Source organism: Nilaparvata lugens, chromosome 4 (genome assembly GCF_014356525.2).
Source record: "Nilaparvata lugens isolate BPH chromosome 4, ASM1435652v1, whole genome shotgun sequence".
Taxonomy (NCBI): Eukaryota; Metazoa; Arthropoda; class Insecta; order Hemiptera; family Delphacidae; genus Nilaparvata; species Nilaparvata lugens.
This window is the reverse complement of record NC_052507.1, coordinates 68,134,682-68,151,563: the sequence shown is the minus strand read 5'-3', so window position 1 is coordinate 68,151,563 and position 16,882 is coordinate 68,134,682. Positions and strand designations below refer to the sequence as shown.

Sequence of the window (16,882 nt, the reverse complement as noted above, 5' to 3'; positions counted from 1 at the left end):
TTACCATTCAAAGCCAAGCAACACATCATGTTGTTCAATCTATAATAACAGCTGATAAGTTCGAAAATTTGTGAACTAGTAAGTACCCCATAAAATGGCGATTTTGCAATGCATCAAGTCAGCAGTCAGTCCTTTATTGCAAGTGATCAATCAATATGATATGACTATTGTTTAAAATCGTTTTTACGCACATTTTAAGAATCACCCTTTTTGTATTTTTCTTAGTATTTTACTTTACTTTGTTGTCAATCATTGTTCCCGAACTGATTGTTTCTGTGGTGATTTGCAGGGAAGTGAACGGCGACGCATCGGAGGCAGCCCTACTGAAGTGCATGGAACTGGCGTTGGGCGACGTGATGTCGATTCGTCGACGCAACCGCAAGGTGTGCGAAGTGCCGTTCAACTCGACCAACAAGTACCAGGTGTCCATTCACGAGACCGAGGACGCCAACGACCCGCGCCACCTCATGGTCATGAAGGGTGCACCCGAACGCATCCTCGACCGCTGCTCCACCATCTTCATTGGCGGCAAGGAGAAGCTGTTGGACGAGGAGATGAAGGAGGCCTTCAACAACGCCTACCTCGAGCTGGGTGGACTCGGTGAACGTGTGTTGGGTACGTCAACCAGCCACTCACATCAACTGAATGATTATTCATTTACTCACATGACATGATTATTTCATGTATCCCCTCCACACAGATGGATAGTTGGGAGAATCCAAAATATTTCGTATTACTGTATCACGTTTTTTGAAAAATACATTCTAATTGAATTGGATTATAAAAGGCTGTAGAGTACTAAATGGGCGTATGGCGATGATGCTAGCTAGGATAGGTAAAGCTAACTTTTGAATCTAAACTATTCAACACAAAAGCTTGAGATAATCTTTTTGATCATACTTTGATCGCTCCAGGTCACCATATTATGGGTAAAGTACTAATCTGACAATCCCCAGTCAATCGACCTTTCAAGATATTTATAATGGTGTAAAAACCGAAACTAATATTGTTTCCGTAAATTCTTGGGTTTGACAATATCAAATCGTTTCCATTGATTTACCACATCACCTTCACAACTTTCAGCTGTGGCATGAGAAGTGCACATGTCACTGGCATGAAGCTACAGGAGCAACTGCCAACAGGAGCAGATTTTAGTGACAAAACTGTTAAAAATAGACTATCATTATTATATTCAAATATTGGTATTTTATCCACCTAAAACATATCACTTGAAAATGGCATAAATGTCCGAAACATGTTGTGATAAAATATTTCTAAAAGGTTACAGAGATTTTTATTTTTCATTATATTTATATCACAAGTAGCCCTATATAGAAAAGAGATAAATACTAATATTATATTCAAATATTGGCATATCGATTCACCTCAAAAAAAACGAACGAAGAAAAGAACATTCACATCAAAACAGGTGGTAATATTCATTCCGTCAGTCCATCAATAATAAATGTCTTCTTCTTCTTCTTCTTCTTCTTCACTTCATAGATGAGGTTTATCAATTTTTAATTTGTTCCGGTATCCATCTTTTTCTCGGCCTTCCTACATCATCTCTTTTCGCACTTGGTGCATAACATTGGGATTTAAAAGGAATTCTTTTAATGATAAATGTAGAAAAAATAATTTGAAACTCATGAGGAAAAAATAATCGAGGTGTTAGATTTCGTGGTACTCACAACATATCTTTTTTAGAAACTATTATAATTTTGATACTTTTTTTATATCTATTGTGCTTGTCTTTTGCAGGATTCTGCGACTTCCTGCTGCCGTCAGACAAGTTCCCGCTGGGCTTCAAGTTCGACTGCGACGACCCGAACTTCCCCATCTCTGGACTGCGATTCGTCGGCCTCATGTCGATGATTGACCCCCCGCGAGCAGCCGTGCCCGACGCGGTCGCCAAGTGCCGATCAGCTGGTATCAAGGTCATCATGGTCACCGGAGACCATCCCATCACCGCCAAGGCCATTGCCAAGTCTGTCGGAATCATTTCCGAAGGTATGCATTATTTATTTATTAATTTATTGTACAAAATACTACAATCACAATATAATTATGACATTGAAGAAAAAACTAGGCTGAGCCTGTATTATTTCTCACAAAAATGTTTGATGAAAAGTTAATGTTGTCCAAAGGTTAAGGTTATGATCACACACTGCTTCGTCACTTGATTTTTGGTCCAGGAATAATGATTTGAAGATTTTGAATTTCGAAGGTTGACATAATAATACTTCAAATGAATTACAGAATGTTTCACAATGAATAAAAAACTTAATAAATATTGCTCTTATTTGAAAAAAATCATTGTTTTTCATGCATTTTATAAGGCTACTTGAAAGTTTAATTATATATAATTTATCACTATAGTCTGTGCAAACCTTTGCAGCATTGCTTTTTTTGAAGTACAGAGCTGCCAAATTTCACAGGATCCAGAGAGCCTGTGGAATAATTTGTATGAGAGAAATAGCGAAAAAGAGAGCGTAGGCCTTTTTGATGGAATCAGTATAAAACTGGCAACAGTGCCTCATATTGCTCGATTTTCCATTTAATTCACTGCAATAACGTGAACTTATCATCTAAACTTATTCTCTTCTTGGATGGTGTGTTATTATTCGCTGTGCTAAATTGTGTAGTAAACGTATCAACTAAGCTTGTTCTGTTGGTGGATGTGTTATTAATGTGGTTGAATGTGTTGAAAACCAGGAAATGAGACTGTTGAAGACATTGCTCAACGACTGAACATCCCCATCTCGGAAGTGAACCCACGTGAAGCGAAGGCTGCCGTCATCCACGGATCTGAACTCAGAGACATCGCCTCCGAACAACTCGACGAAATCCTCAGGTAAAATATAGTCAAAATTGAAATGGAATTTAATTCCACCTAGGAACAGTCACACCTATACATCCCTGAGGAATTTGAGTAATGCTCGTGGATTATTGTACTCATATTCTATCACTAATAATCAAATCAAGTAATAAGATTCTTTATTTACATTATCTATTGAGATATTCTATTGATATCTATTGATGAAGATGGATTCCCACATAACAGATTAGTATCAGAGTCAGTGACCGTTATCGTGAAAACGGTAATAATTCCCATGATTTCTAATGGGAGTATCTTCACTCAGCCTGATCGAGCGGGTATGAATGGTCTAATAAATTATAAATTATAGTAATAGTATTCTTACAGTACCGAACACTTTCACTGATACTAATAGATGGGAATTCTCCTCAATATTAATAGTATATAGAATAAATTATTAATTTTACTATTTTACTGTACGGTTCTTATGCCCGGTTGCAGAGTCGCTACATAAAGTCACCCATAGTTAACAGAGCCAATAGTTAACAACTCGCCCATAAATAGATGTTCGTTGCAGAGTCGTTTGCCAGACCCCTTTTAACTATGGCTCTGATAAGGCACACACATACGTCACACTGCTGCTCATACCAATTTTTGCGTGGTACGCCTCTATCCAACTAATGTATTGGCAACGGGGAGAGAATCTCTGTGAACAGTTCTTCCAAACCTCCAGTCGGATGACGTCACAACATGGCGCTTGTTTATCATAAAACTGCTGTCTGCTTAAATGTTTGTAGTGTGTTGTTTATGTTTGTAGGTTACGAATCAAGATCGTAAACTGCAGACTTATTTGTAATTATTTTCAGTTAGTTTGATTTTTTGATAGCTAAATGAATGAATTAAGTAAAATTAAATTTGAGGTAGAAGTAAAATAAGTGACTAGTGTATTTATTATTGTATGATATTAATAAATTTTTTTTTACCAGAATTATTATTTCATTGCCTTCTGGCATTTTGATATATATTGGAAGCATAGCAGCCAGTTTACAACATATGACTCTTCATACGGTGCTTATTATTAAAATTAATAATAATTGATTATTCAAATTTATTAAATTATACAATTTATTAAAAATTGTATTACATCTTCGTTCAAGCTACTTGGATAGTCAATGATATTTTATTCAGTCCATTTACACTTTATCTACAGTTTCAAATAGTTAACTTTATTATAATTAAATATTTTCGAAGCATTTTCGTCTGTCTTTTTAAACATGCAAACATGTCAACAACACCTTAAAATACACTTGGCGCGAATGTATAGTGGATTTATAAGCACGATTTTGGGCATTTACAGTAAATAAAGAGCACTTTTAGTTCTTGGTAGCCTCAGATGACGTCATCGTCATCTTTTTTGACGAGGTTTTTCGTATCTGCAACGGAAAAACCTGTTTGTTGGCGCGCTGTTACCTATCGGCAGAGCAATAGCTGACAGAACGTCTCTGCAACGAAATTGGCCTGTTAAATAGTTAAGTAGGCTACGCGCTGTTAACTATGGGCGACGTTATTTGTCGACTTTGCAACCGGGCATTAATCATATTTTTTGTTATGAATCAACTTGTATTCTCCGTTCAAAATAATTCAATATAAAAATATTGAGTAGGCCTAACTGAATACTTCTTCAAACTGAAGGTTTTCCATTATTATACTTTCAGAAGTAGGCTTTTTCAAGTTTCAATCGAATTATATTTGATCAATTCTTCCATTCTCATAGCTTCTTAAGTAAGCTTTTTCAAGTACATTCTAATTTCATTTGATTAATTCTTAGATTGCTCTACAAGTAAGTGTTTGTTGCAGATTATTGATCTGGGAAAATGATTGATGTAGGTGATTATTGAACCTATCTAATGATAAAATAAGAGAACAAATAATATACGGGGAATTCCATGTACTATATGTATCTCGCTTGCTATTTTTGTAAAGTACCTATGTTGTAAAGAAGGAATAAAGATTATTTGAATTTTAATTATTTGAATACAATTTCTACTGAGTTGAGAAGTTTTATATTTTCTTTCCTGATCCTATGTCTCACCCTCTCAGAATGAAACAAATTTCTGATAAAACTATTATTATCAAGTATAAATCATTTCTATTGTCACAAATAGAACACTGCATTAATTAATTTTGTAAAATTAACAATTCCGTAAATTTCAAGCTATTGGCATAGAAACGTGTCAATTGATGTTGTTTTTGGTGATGCAGGTCCTATTTCTCCCTCCATGTTCATTGTCAAAATGAACCAAAGTTTAGATTCTATTTGAAATGTGGCAATAATTGATATTGTTTTTGGTGATGCAGGTACCACACTGAAATCGTGTTCGCCCGTACCTCACCGCAGCAGAAACTGATCATCGTGGAGGGTTGCCAGCGCATGGGAGCCATTGTCGCTGTCACTGGAGATGGAGTCAACGATTCGCCTGCCCTCAAGAAAGCCGATATCGGTAATTTCAGCCGTTTCTCAACATTATACTCAACTAAGTCTAATGAAAATGCCAATTTCCAATAATGATAATAACACCCAAAAACACATTTCTGAAGTCTCTGATATTTTCTATTGACCTGACTTGGCTTATACCAGTCTGGCATAACAGACTGACTTGGCATAACTGGAGTCCTTAGGACGTAATCTATAAAAAATATTCACAGATTGTTGAGATTAGGCCTACACATTTATGAATAAAGATAGCTTTTGAGTTCGCGAAAAACTGAAAACATACATCTTATTGGATAGAATAGAGAAGATTTGGTCACAAAAACATGAACAACACAGTTTGGAATACGTAATTTGATATTATTATTATCAACATTTTTGAGATTATTTATTCGATGAGAAAGTCAATGTTCAATAAGGATAGTTACATTGGTTACTAATTTCTGAATTATTCACAAATGATTAAGACTACACATTCATACATTTTTGAGGTATCTCAAGAATGAAATAAACCTACTCTAGAATATGGTACGACATAGTGGAGTAGGTCCTGAATAAATATTCCTGAATAATTCATACATTTTTGAGGTATCTCAAGAATGAAATAAACCTACTCTAGAATATGGTACGCCATAGTGGAGTAGGTCCTGAATAAATATTCCTGAATAATTCATACATTTTTGAGGTATCTCAAGAATGAAATAAACCTACTCTAGAATATGGTACGCCATAGTGGAGTAGGTCCTGAATAAATATTCCTGAATAATTCATACATTTTTGAGGTATCTCAAGAATGAAATAAACCTACTCTAGAATATGGTACGCCATAGTGGAGTAGGTCCTGAATAAATATTCCTGAATAATTCATACATTTTTGAGGTATCTCAAGAATGAAATAAACCTACTCTAGAATATGGTACGCCATAGTGGAGTAGGTCAATTTCCACACAGAAAGCACTATTTTATATTTTAGAATTGTGATTTGGTTTAGAAATTGAAATGGACATAATCTATGTATAATATTTGGACAATTTGAAACTAAATTAGGAAATTGAAGAAGTTTTGGGCAATAGCCCGTTTTTTCTTTTCCGATCATTGTATATTTTGGGCTGACCTAATAAATAAATAAACATGTAAAAAACACATTATAAGAAATTTCTGAAACTAACTATTGTATGTAATTGTAAACTATCTAATATTTTCTGTAATTGATGTAGTAGTTTTAGTTTTTTTTTGGGGGGAAATAAACATTTTATTTATTTAATCTATCTCATGTTTCTATGTCTCATGTATCTATTCTTTTTTATATTATCTTATTCTTGACATCAATACATTCAAATTAGATATTGGATTCAATACATAGTGAATCATTTCAATCGAATCTATTTCGTTGATAATTTTTGTTGCTAGGTCTCAAGATTGCAAGAAATTTCACTTCATCTGTATTTACATTCAACTCTGTTCCTGATAGTATAATCACTGCACATATTGCAAATGTTCTGACAATTTCTTTTCAAGCGATTGAATTCAAACCGGAATCAATGTCTAATCAATACACTTTAAACTCATTTTGGGATTGTCAAATGAATGATAATGATGTTCATTGTAGAATGAATGATAACTTTGTTTTTAGAAAGCATAGAATCACCTTTCTTTCCCATATTCGGATTTTTGAGCGATAAACGTGATATACATTCATTCAGTGTAATCTCTGATGCTTACATCACCTCATTTTTATCTTAAAAATGTCTCATAAACTCGTTTGTAACCTTCTTTTGGCTGAGACATCATAGAACGTACATCACCAAGTAGAAGGATTATAAGGGTGGCTCCACGATAAAGATAATTTAAAAAAATTGTAGCTAATCTTTCCTCAAGGTGTGATTAATGTTGTACTGCATCTTCATGTTTGAGCTGGAGGGTTCAAAGGTATCTCTGGCAAAATATTTGAGATTCTACCAGTGCGATTACAAATAGTTAATCCACTTCTAATTTAATTGTGAAATGCATGCTTTTTTATTGTAGTATTGCAATTTGATTGTGGATTTGTTTTTGTAGGTGTTGCCATGGGTATTGCTGGTTCTGACGTATCGAAACAGGCTGCCGACATGATTCTGTTGGACGACAACTTTGCGTCGATTGTGACTGGAGTCGAGGAGGGTCGGCTGATTTTCGACAACCTCAAGAAATCCATTGCCTACACACTCACATCCAACATTCCCGAAATCTCGCCGTTCTTGGCTTTCATTCTCTTGGATATTCCTCTTCCTCTCGGCACGGTCACTATCCTCTGCATCGATCTGGGAACAGACATGGTCAGTTTTTATCATTTTCTATATTGCAAGCTCGAACGATTGGGTAAAATACAAACTTACCTAATTCTATTGAACCAATTCTCCTGATAAGACGCTGTTCGTAAAAACGCAAAAGCGTCTTCCTAAACTCAATAATGGTAAAACAAGCGCATTCACAAAGCTTCATTCTATTCAGATTGTTGAAATTTCATATAATTGGCGATTCAATTGGTATATTTCTTAAAATAATTAGTCATCGATCACTTATAAATCGTTGTACCATAATTGGTCTCAATTTAGTATTCACTCAAGGGAACACAATATTATATTATTCCAGACCAAAGAAACTTCACGTACCTTTCTACTTTGATATTTTCATACTTGTATTTCAATTGATTTTGTGACCAATGTCAAATATAAAACAATTATTTAGCTCTGTTTCAAATAAATAGCTCTGGTTCCACTTTAATGTCGGATAAATCTTTCGCCTTTTACCAATAATCATGATTTCCCTCTTATTACTATTTGAATTAACAACTCTCTCTAGCTCATGAATTTCTAATCAATTCAGGCTTTAAGGCGCTTCGGAGAGATCAGAATTAAAATTGAATTTATATCCAGACTCTTATTGCCTTTTATCAGTATATTTCAATTTAGTGGCAAGCGATTTTCATATAATGGCTGAGTTTTTATTGATGAAAGTTATGAAAATATTCTTACAAATCTTTATGTGATTTATTATTCTCTAACACCTACCTTAATTATTGTGATTTAGTGTTGTTTCACTAGATTTTGTTTCTATGATTCTTCCTCTCTATGTAAACTCATTTTTCCGGAATTACAGAGCAGTGTAATAGAAATCTTAGAAATAATTCCATAAATTTCTTTTATAATCGTCTTCTTTCTGGATAAAGAGAGGAGGAATAAGAGCGCAAAGAATCATACATTTTAAAATTCGTATTTTATTTTTTTTAATTTTTTCAAACAGTACTATTGTGACGATTTTACTGTGTCAGAATATAATTTTTAGAAAAAACGTAGTTCCAAATAGTTTCTGATCTATAGTTTTCATAGAAGCTCTCCCAATTAGTTATCTCTGTGTTCTTTTTTCCAGACAGTCTTTAGTTAGTTTCTTTCACAAGATATAAATTTAGTTAGTCCAATTCTCATTCTACTACACAGCTAAGGTCTTACTCCTATGCTCTCACTTGTTTCTTACCGTTGAATTTCCTTTCAAAGTTGATATTCATGATATAATGCAGTGCTTGTTTTCAAATTTGTAACCATATTCGAACCATTACAATTGCCGCCTAATAATATACCTCAAACTGTTATCAATAATGGATTAATCTATTCATTATAACCGTCCAATAATTGTTTTGGAAAATTACTTCTACCCTCGTTCATTGAATGATATTCGTTAAGAGATGTTTAACTAATATATTTGTATTATTCTCTTCTAGAAAAAAGGACAGTTATAATACTGTACATGAAAAAACTGTTTAACAAAGTGTGGCTTATTTTTCACACTCATTAGCATGTACAGTTGAACTATCTTGAAAATTCTGAGAGGTTTATTACAAAACTAGTTATGATTGTTTACGTTTTTGACAAGAAAATAAATAAATAAAATTATGCAAAAGAAACCCCTCAGGCAATTGTACTGGTTCTATATGCGTTGAACTCTCTGTCTATTTTTTCGTAGTTTTCTTCTTGAAATTATTATTACATTCTTCTCTTTTGGCAAAAATATGGAGTGGCAACTTGAATTCGAGGAAACATAATTTAATCTTCTTTGAACACAGAATTGTAATAAGTATGAGATAATATGATTATCTTTTGAAATTCAATGTCTGAACTTTGAAACTTTAAACTAAAAAAATTAACATACGCGAGTTTTTTCTGTAAGAAATAATGCAGAATCTTCTCTCAAACTTATAATAATAATAATAATAATAATAATAATAATAATAATAATAATAATAATAATAATAATAATAATAATAATAATAATAATAAAATTAGTTTTCAAACCCGATAGACTTTTTCGTGATTAATTTCAATCCAGTCAGAGACAATTCTAGTTCTTCTTTCATAACTTGGTATGTTCCAATTGAAAATGTGTCAGATAATCTTATCAGAGCATCCAGTAAATCAGTTTTATGATAAACTAACTTTTAATTCTGAATGATCTGTCCCGGAACAAGTTTTAATAAAAATATTTGCTGAATCATGTACTCATAATATACTGATTCGTGTTCAGTAAATTGATGAAATTAGTCTGGAGAAGTATAATTGTACAATTTAGCAAATCCCTCATTTCTGTTTAAAAAAGTTCACATCTTTTCCTCGAATTCACAAGACAGTGGCACTTCGTATTTTGCTGGGTTATGTGATATTTTCTATATTTCAACTATTATATTATTTTTATTCGATTGTGTGTGCGTGTGTGATTATTTGTTTGAGTAGCTAGAATTTCCAGATTGATTGATAGCAAGGAATTTTCATTGCAATAATAATCAATGGTTTTCTACAATTCTTAGAAAGAATTTCTCTCTCCTTTTGAATATTGATAACCGCCTTTTTTAGATAACTAGGATTTTTGACGAAATCAAATAATCGTATCTGATACCTCGTTGTGCACCAACTTTTGATGTTCATGGTCTTAAATATTTAGGATATTTTCTTAAGTTTGAACTTTAAAAACGTCTATGAGATTGTTTCATTCAGAGAGGATATCTACTAGTTTGTGAGTTGTTTTATTTGGAATATATTCCTCCAGTATCAATAAGTACATGAATAAAAATTATTTTTGAATTATTAGAAGAATTCCTCTAAAATTTGCTATCAATCTATCTAAAATCTTAACTATTGTCAATTTCTTGTGCTATTCGTTCATTGTTGCAGCTCTCATTCTATGTATTGAATAATTTGTTACCATTATTTATATTTGATATTCTCTATTCGCACTTTCTTATGAATTTTTGCATCAGACCCTGACAGTTTTCTCTATTTCTTTCACTATGTTTGATATGTTGATGCAGTTAGTTGAATATATATTGTGTAAGTTGATTCAAAAATTAAATTGTATATGGCATTGTTTTTTCGTCCTCAAGTAGTCTGAACTATCAACTGAATTAAAAATATTGTTGATATACCTCCTAAATGAAATGAAACGGCTTTGAACAAAATTTAACTAATACCTCAAAATTAATGCATCCAATATAGTACAATATCTTTGTTGAATTTGGATTTAGACAAAGTTATTCTATAAACTTGAATAATAAAAAAAAAATAAATGAGCAGATTAGTGAAATTATATTTGATTGTAAGATGAGTTTGAAATGAATTTTTCATTTCAATACTGTACTTTAGAAAATCGAAGTTACTTTCCAGGAAGCAATTCACTGCAATATTGCTAGTCATGAACATTTAAACGTTTTGCACTATTTTTTCTCGGGTATAACTATTATAGATATGAAATATTCAATTAGATGATTTGCATTCGAGTCTAAACATGTTTTGAATTAATAAAATATAAGTACTTTGTTTGATGATTTCTATTATATTTTAGTGGCCCTATAAAGGAAAAGTGAATATTTAAAATTTGATAGAACTGAAATATACAATTTAATTTTTGTTTCAAATATATTATAAATTAGTTTTTATTATTAGAACTCTATCTGTGTGTTCTTTGATAAACTTGTTTACACTTGGCACATCTTATAAAAAGCCTTGACAAAGGCGGTTCAGTTAGTCTCTCTATTGTATTCTTGCTAAAGTAGATGATAATCTATCGGATAATGTACCTGCTCTCAATCCCAATTAACGATAATATTTGAAAGTTGTTGATGTACATTGCATTGGCCAGGTTCCAGCCATATCTCTGGCTTATGAATCGGCCGAATCCGACATCATGAGTCGTCCTCCCAGAAATCCTTTGAACGATAAACTAGTCAACGCCAGGTATTTAGAAGCGGAAGTGTGTGTGTATTGTGTTCACTAACAAGTGTTTCAAACTAGTGTTGTTTGCAGGTTTTATTGGACGAAGATTGATCGATTTCAAACAATTAATACACACTGACTCCGCAAATAACTTGACAAGTCTGGCCCTAATTGTTTTCACTAATGAAAGCTTCTTGTAATATTAGTTTTTGGCGTAGTAGATTTGATAATACTGATCTAGTAGTTTTAATGAGTTCCTTCTAATGTTTGTTAGGCTGTGTTCGCCTGTTACTGTAGACAGAAATGGGTTGCCTACCTGCAACCTGAGAGTCTCCTCGGATTAACAATAATCGCTGACTTCTCCCCCACTCTTACCTTCCCCTCCTTTTCTCCCTACCCTCCCCTCACCGCCACCCTCATCAACCTCCCCCCCACCTTCTCCGAGCTGCTTGATATGTGTGTGTTTTGTTCTATCTACTTGCACCCCATTCATTCTCTCCTCAGGAGTAGCCACAGCATCCATCTCACCAAATTCATTCATGATCTCATTGATCCTGCACCGTGAACGCTTCTTATCTTATTATTATTATTATCGTTGTAAATCACATCATCGTAAACGTTTTGATGACCACTGTACTGTAATCATAGAGAATCGCATTTAGATGCAGAATCTAGTTGACTAGTTAGTTAGTTGTCTTGCGTCAGTCAGCCCGTAGGCTTAGCGCCTGCAGACGTTAGGTCTAGACTAGCCTAGCAAAACGACTGCCGGTTTTAGTTATTAACTATTATTTCGATTTACGTTATCGTTATTTTTTATTTCAGACTTATTAATCTGTATATAATTTCTTATTATTTGTTTGTGAACGGATGAATTGATGTGTTACAAATTAATCACTTTCATAATGTTTTACGCAATGTCACGTCAGGTACCTGCTATATCTCTGGCCTATGAGGAAGCGGAGTCAGATATCATGAAGCGCCAACCTCGAAACCCTTTCAAAGATAAACTCGTGAACGAAAGGTAATCTCAAACAACAACAACTAATCATTATCGATTGATCGTTGATCTCTCTCTCTCTCTCTCTCACGAATCGCTAAATCTCCTCTGTTGAATATTGTAATATTACTGTAAACGGTGGGGAGAACTTTCCATCTCTACTACTGTTGGTATGTTGGTACGCTTGGAAATTGTACTCGTTGGTATTAGCTTGGCGTTGTTGCCGCTTCCTCCTTTAATTGACTCCAATCAACCACTCGACCGGTGAATGCCAATGCCAATGTCCACATACTCTTCTTCTTCTTCTTCTTCTCTTCTTCTCTACTTCTTCTACTTCTACTTCCATTCAGTTTGCATGAGCTGTGTTTCTTTGTGCTCGCTGTCACAGGTAAGTGTGTCTCGGCTCCTATTTTTTTTTCATTTTTTCTAGGAGATGAATTTTTATTTACGTTATGAAAGCATGGCAGACTCTAGCATGCCGCACTCTCAGTCATCCCTCATTACTCATCAATCACATCACCCTCCCCCCCCCTTCAACCACTCTCGCAGCCGATCACCCCCCTCTCACCCTATCCAAATCCTTCTGGCTCCCAATTCACACTATTGTCTATTTTCTGGTGCTATGAATAATCCTCCTCCTCCAGGTGCGTTTTGAACTAGTGCCAAGAGTGAGAGCGAACTGTCGACGGCCAGCCTCAGTGACTTTCTCTCTCACACACATATTTCTCTCTCCTTTGTTTAGATTCTCACACTAACCGCATGAATTTCGCCACACATTTAACAACTATTCGCTTTCCTGGCTCGCACATTAACGGAAGCCTGGGAGCTCTCTCTCTCTCTCTCTCCACAGATCTAGATTCAGGCTAAATGATAGGATGTAATTGTTACTTTCTTTCTCACTCTTGTCGATAACATTAATTGAATTTGTTCTCTCTATCCTGCGGTGTGAATGCCGTGTTTGATTGATCAGATGCCTGCGATATCTTTGGCTTACGAATCGCCAGAGTCGGACATAATGAAACGACAGCCGAGAGACCCGTACAGGGATAACTTGGTCAACCACAGGTGGGTCACTCACTCACTCACCACTTGCCACTCACTTACCTCTTATTCGAAGGTACCTGTGTGCTGTGCTGTGCTGTGTCGTGTCGTGCTGTGCTCAGTGCCCAGTCACTACCATCACCAGCACGTTTCTCATTTTTGTGTCAGACACTCCACAGACATCCACAACCACATTCTCGAAAGTCTTCTCAACTGAAACATTTCTGCCCATGTGGACCCATAAATCAAACTACAATAACAATGGATTTTGTATAAATACAAAAATAATGAGTACAATACTAAGTTTCGCTTGGAATTCTTGAGCTGTGTTCATACGTACGCGCCACTAACGCACGCATTCTGCTTTTCATTAACTGATTCTATGCTTATTATATCTGTACAGATACATATCTTTATAAATCCAGATATAATAATTAGCATAGCTGCAGGTGATGAAAGGTGTAAGGCGTATGTCTGTGGCGTGAGTCTGTACGCAGATTTAGAGATAGTCTGTCTAATCATATAGAAATAGAACTAATTGAAGTATGGAGAAAAAATATATATTCTTGATTCTAGCTTGAGTTAGCAAGATTGTGTAGCAATATGAATTATGTACTTTTTGAGTTATGATTCTATTCTTGAATATATATCTCTCTATTTTACATGAACTGCTGAAATATTGTTTCATATAGAAACTGAAGAATCTAGTTTCATATGGTGACTAATTAGGATTAACAGATATAATATGTCAATATAATCAATTCAAGATTTATTATTGAATCTTTTTATGATTTATATCTTGAATTATTTGTATATCAATGCAATTGATTTATTTATGTACAATATACAATATATTTTTTTGTTTTGGCAACATAATGAAAATTGGAACTGGTTCAACTTGAGAAGACTTTCAAATTTGGCTGTTATCAACAATATTCATTTCATGTTCATTATTCATCATTAAGTGGATGTAGCCAACCAATTATTGATCCACGATTCAAAATATGAATGACGTAACGAAAGTGTTAATTGAAAAAAATACCAAGAATAAATCAACGAAATACTTATGAAATGATTGGGTTGACCTAGGCTTATATGAAAGCTGTAGTTTCTTGAAGCTTGGGTTGAGATCAAAGACCAGAATATACTGTGTGCTGTTCCTGTTGAGAAAATATTTAGCTGGAAATCGTTAGGTTTTGTTTCAATTATATCGTGAAAAAACTATCGTTTGCAAAGGAATGGATTCCAGAAAGAATTGATGATTTTCATGATGGGTTGGGTGTTCATGAACTCTTTAGAGAAAGAATCATGGACTTGCTTTTTCCATGGAAAGGAAAAGTTGAAGTTGATAAAATGATGAAATTCACATCAATTCTATTACAACGATAGAGTTCTGTCATGAAAGATGCTATATTATAAAAAAATCACTCACTCAACTGTGTATTTAGATAGAGTCAATCTAAATTTAACTGACGCCTTAACAGCTCGCCAAATTAAATATAAATTTATGTTGTTCAATGCTCTATTTACTCAGACTTTGAATAATTATTAAAATATCCACGTCCTAATCAATATTTGATTTCAACAAAAGATTATTTTTGTTTATAATATTATTGTTTGTACTCAGCGGATAATAAAGTGTATGATTTTAAAATCAGTCTGGCTAAAAGATGGGAAAAACGTTTTACACCGGTCTCAAGCTTCAAGATATTTTGAATTTTTCAACAGGAAGAAGGTTAAAAAATATAAATTTTTCTCAGTTTGCTAATTATGCTTTCGGCTATCAAACTAGGCAATTTTAATAATTATCAATTCTCTAATCATTAAATAATTTCACTATTGTATTTTTTATAATTTGGATTATTATTTCTTGTCGGTACTTAAAAACACATTATTTATCAAATTTACTTTTCTATTTACTATTTCATTCATTCTTGTTAATAATCACATTTTTTTCTCATTCTACCAATAGTTCATATTCACTTAGAGCAGTTTCATTGAAAGGTGTGTTCAAATATATCTTTGGTGAGTCATATTTCATGTTCTCTTCACAAACCATTTTATTCTTATCACGAAATTTCATATTCTCTTTACATTCTACCATTGCTATCACTTCTTGCAATTTTCGGATAAATTCACTCATTTTCCAATTTTAATCTACCAAAAATTACCAATCATCGACTGTTTTTGTCAGTTGGTTTTTCAGAACTTATATCATAATATACATCATCCTTCTCCATTATTGAAGATAAGTATTTGTATTAAATATGTCCATCACATACAATTAATTCTTTTAGTATTAATAAAAGTTCTCTATCACCACTTGTTAATTTTATCCATTACAAATATAGCTTGTGGGAAATTCTGCATGAATCCACTTCTATTCTGGAAGGATTAGCTTCAAGAGCAGCTTATTCCTGATTTTCAAACATTTTTAAGCTCAAAGAATGAGTCTCTCACCCTTTTCGTTCATCATCAGTCTTCTTATTAGAGTATTCTAGTTATTCTGGTGTTGTATCATCTTCTTTTCTGAATAATGAATTAATATCTATGATAATTATTGTCTTCTACACTTCTAAAACTTGAATTACTACATTCTTGACACTACGATTATCTTAAGCTTTACACATCAAGCATGATGTTAAAGAAAATTTTCCCAATCGTCTTTATTTAGACAATTTTAGGATTTTCTAGAGCTATAGTTGTCGTCTAAAACTCTATCTCATCCACTCAACTTCAATTTATTGTATTTCCGTAGATGAGAGTCATACATTAATTGTTACCACTTACGTATTTCATAAAGACTGATAATTTCGAAAACACTCAAACTTATTAAAACTCAACTTCATCTTGAAGAAGAGGTTCAAGAGTCTTTTAATCTACTTACACCGCGCTAATTCAATTGATTTTCGATCATACGTCATGTCTCCATCAACTTTTATAATTTGATACTAGTTCTCGAATACAGCTCCACTTACAAATAAACTGCTTGGTGAGATCGTATGCTCTTCCTATAATAAATTTTGACGGTATACGAGACTTCCCTGAAACTTCTAACTATCATTCTTTATATGGTATTAAAAATATCACAATTCCTCCAGTATTGTGTTAGTTGTTTTTTTCCTAAGGTGCGTACAGATTTACGCGCCCCGAACATGAGCAATTCACTTTTAATCAGCTGATGCCAAGATTTTTATATCTATCTTACCGTTTCTGTAAAAATACAGATATAGTCAGCTGATTAAAAGTGAATTGCTCATGTTCGCGGCGCGTATATCTGTACGCACCTTTAAGGT

The 16,882-nt window shown here is 33.6% G+C and overlaps 1 protein-coding gene across 1 annotated transcript in view; it reads left to right on the top strand.

Moving 5' to 3' along the window:
* LOC111043643 (sodium/potassium-transporting ATPase subunit alpha) overlaps nucleotides 1-16,882 on the top strand; it is a 265,322-nt gene that overhangs the window by 236,630 nt on the left and 11,810 nt on the right. The window contains 6 exon segments of the mRNA XM_039426295.1: nucleotides 290-615; nucleotides 1,762-2,010; nucleotides 2,716-2,854; nucleotides 5,177-5,319; nucleotides 7,368-7,624; nucleotides 11,475-11,569. Coding sequence (XP_039282229.1) covers nucleotides 290-615; nucleotides 1,762-2,010; nucleotides 2,716-2,854; nucleotides 5,177-5,319; nucleotides 7,368-7,624; nucleotides 11,475-11,569 — 1,209 coding nt within the window.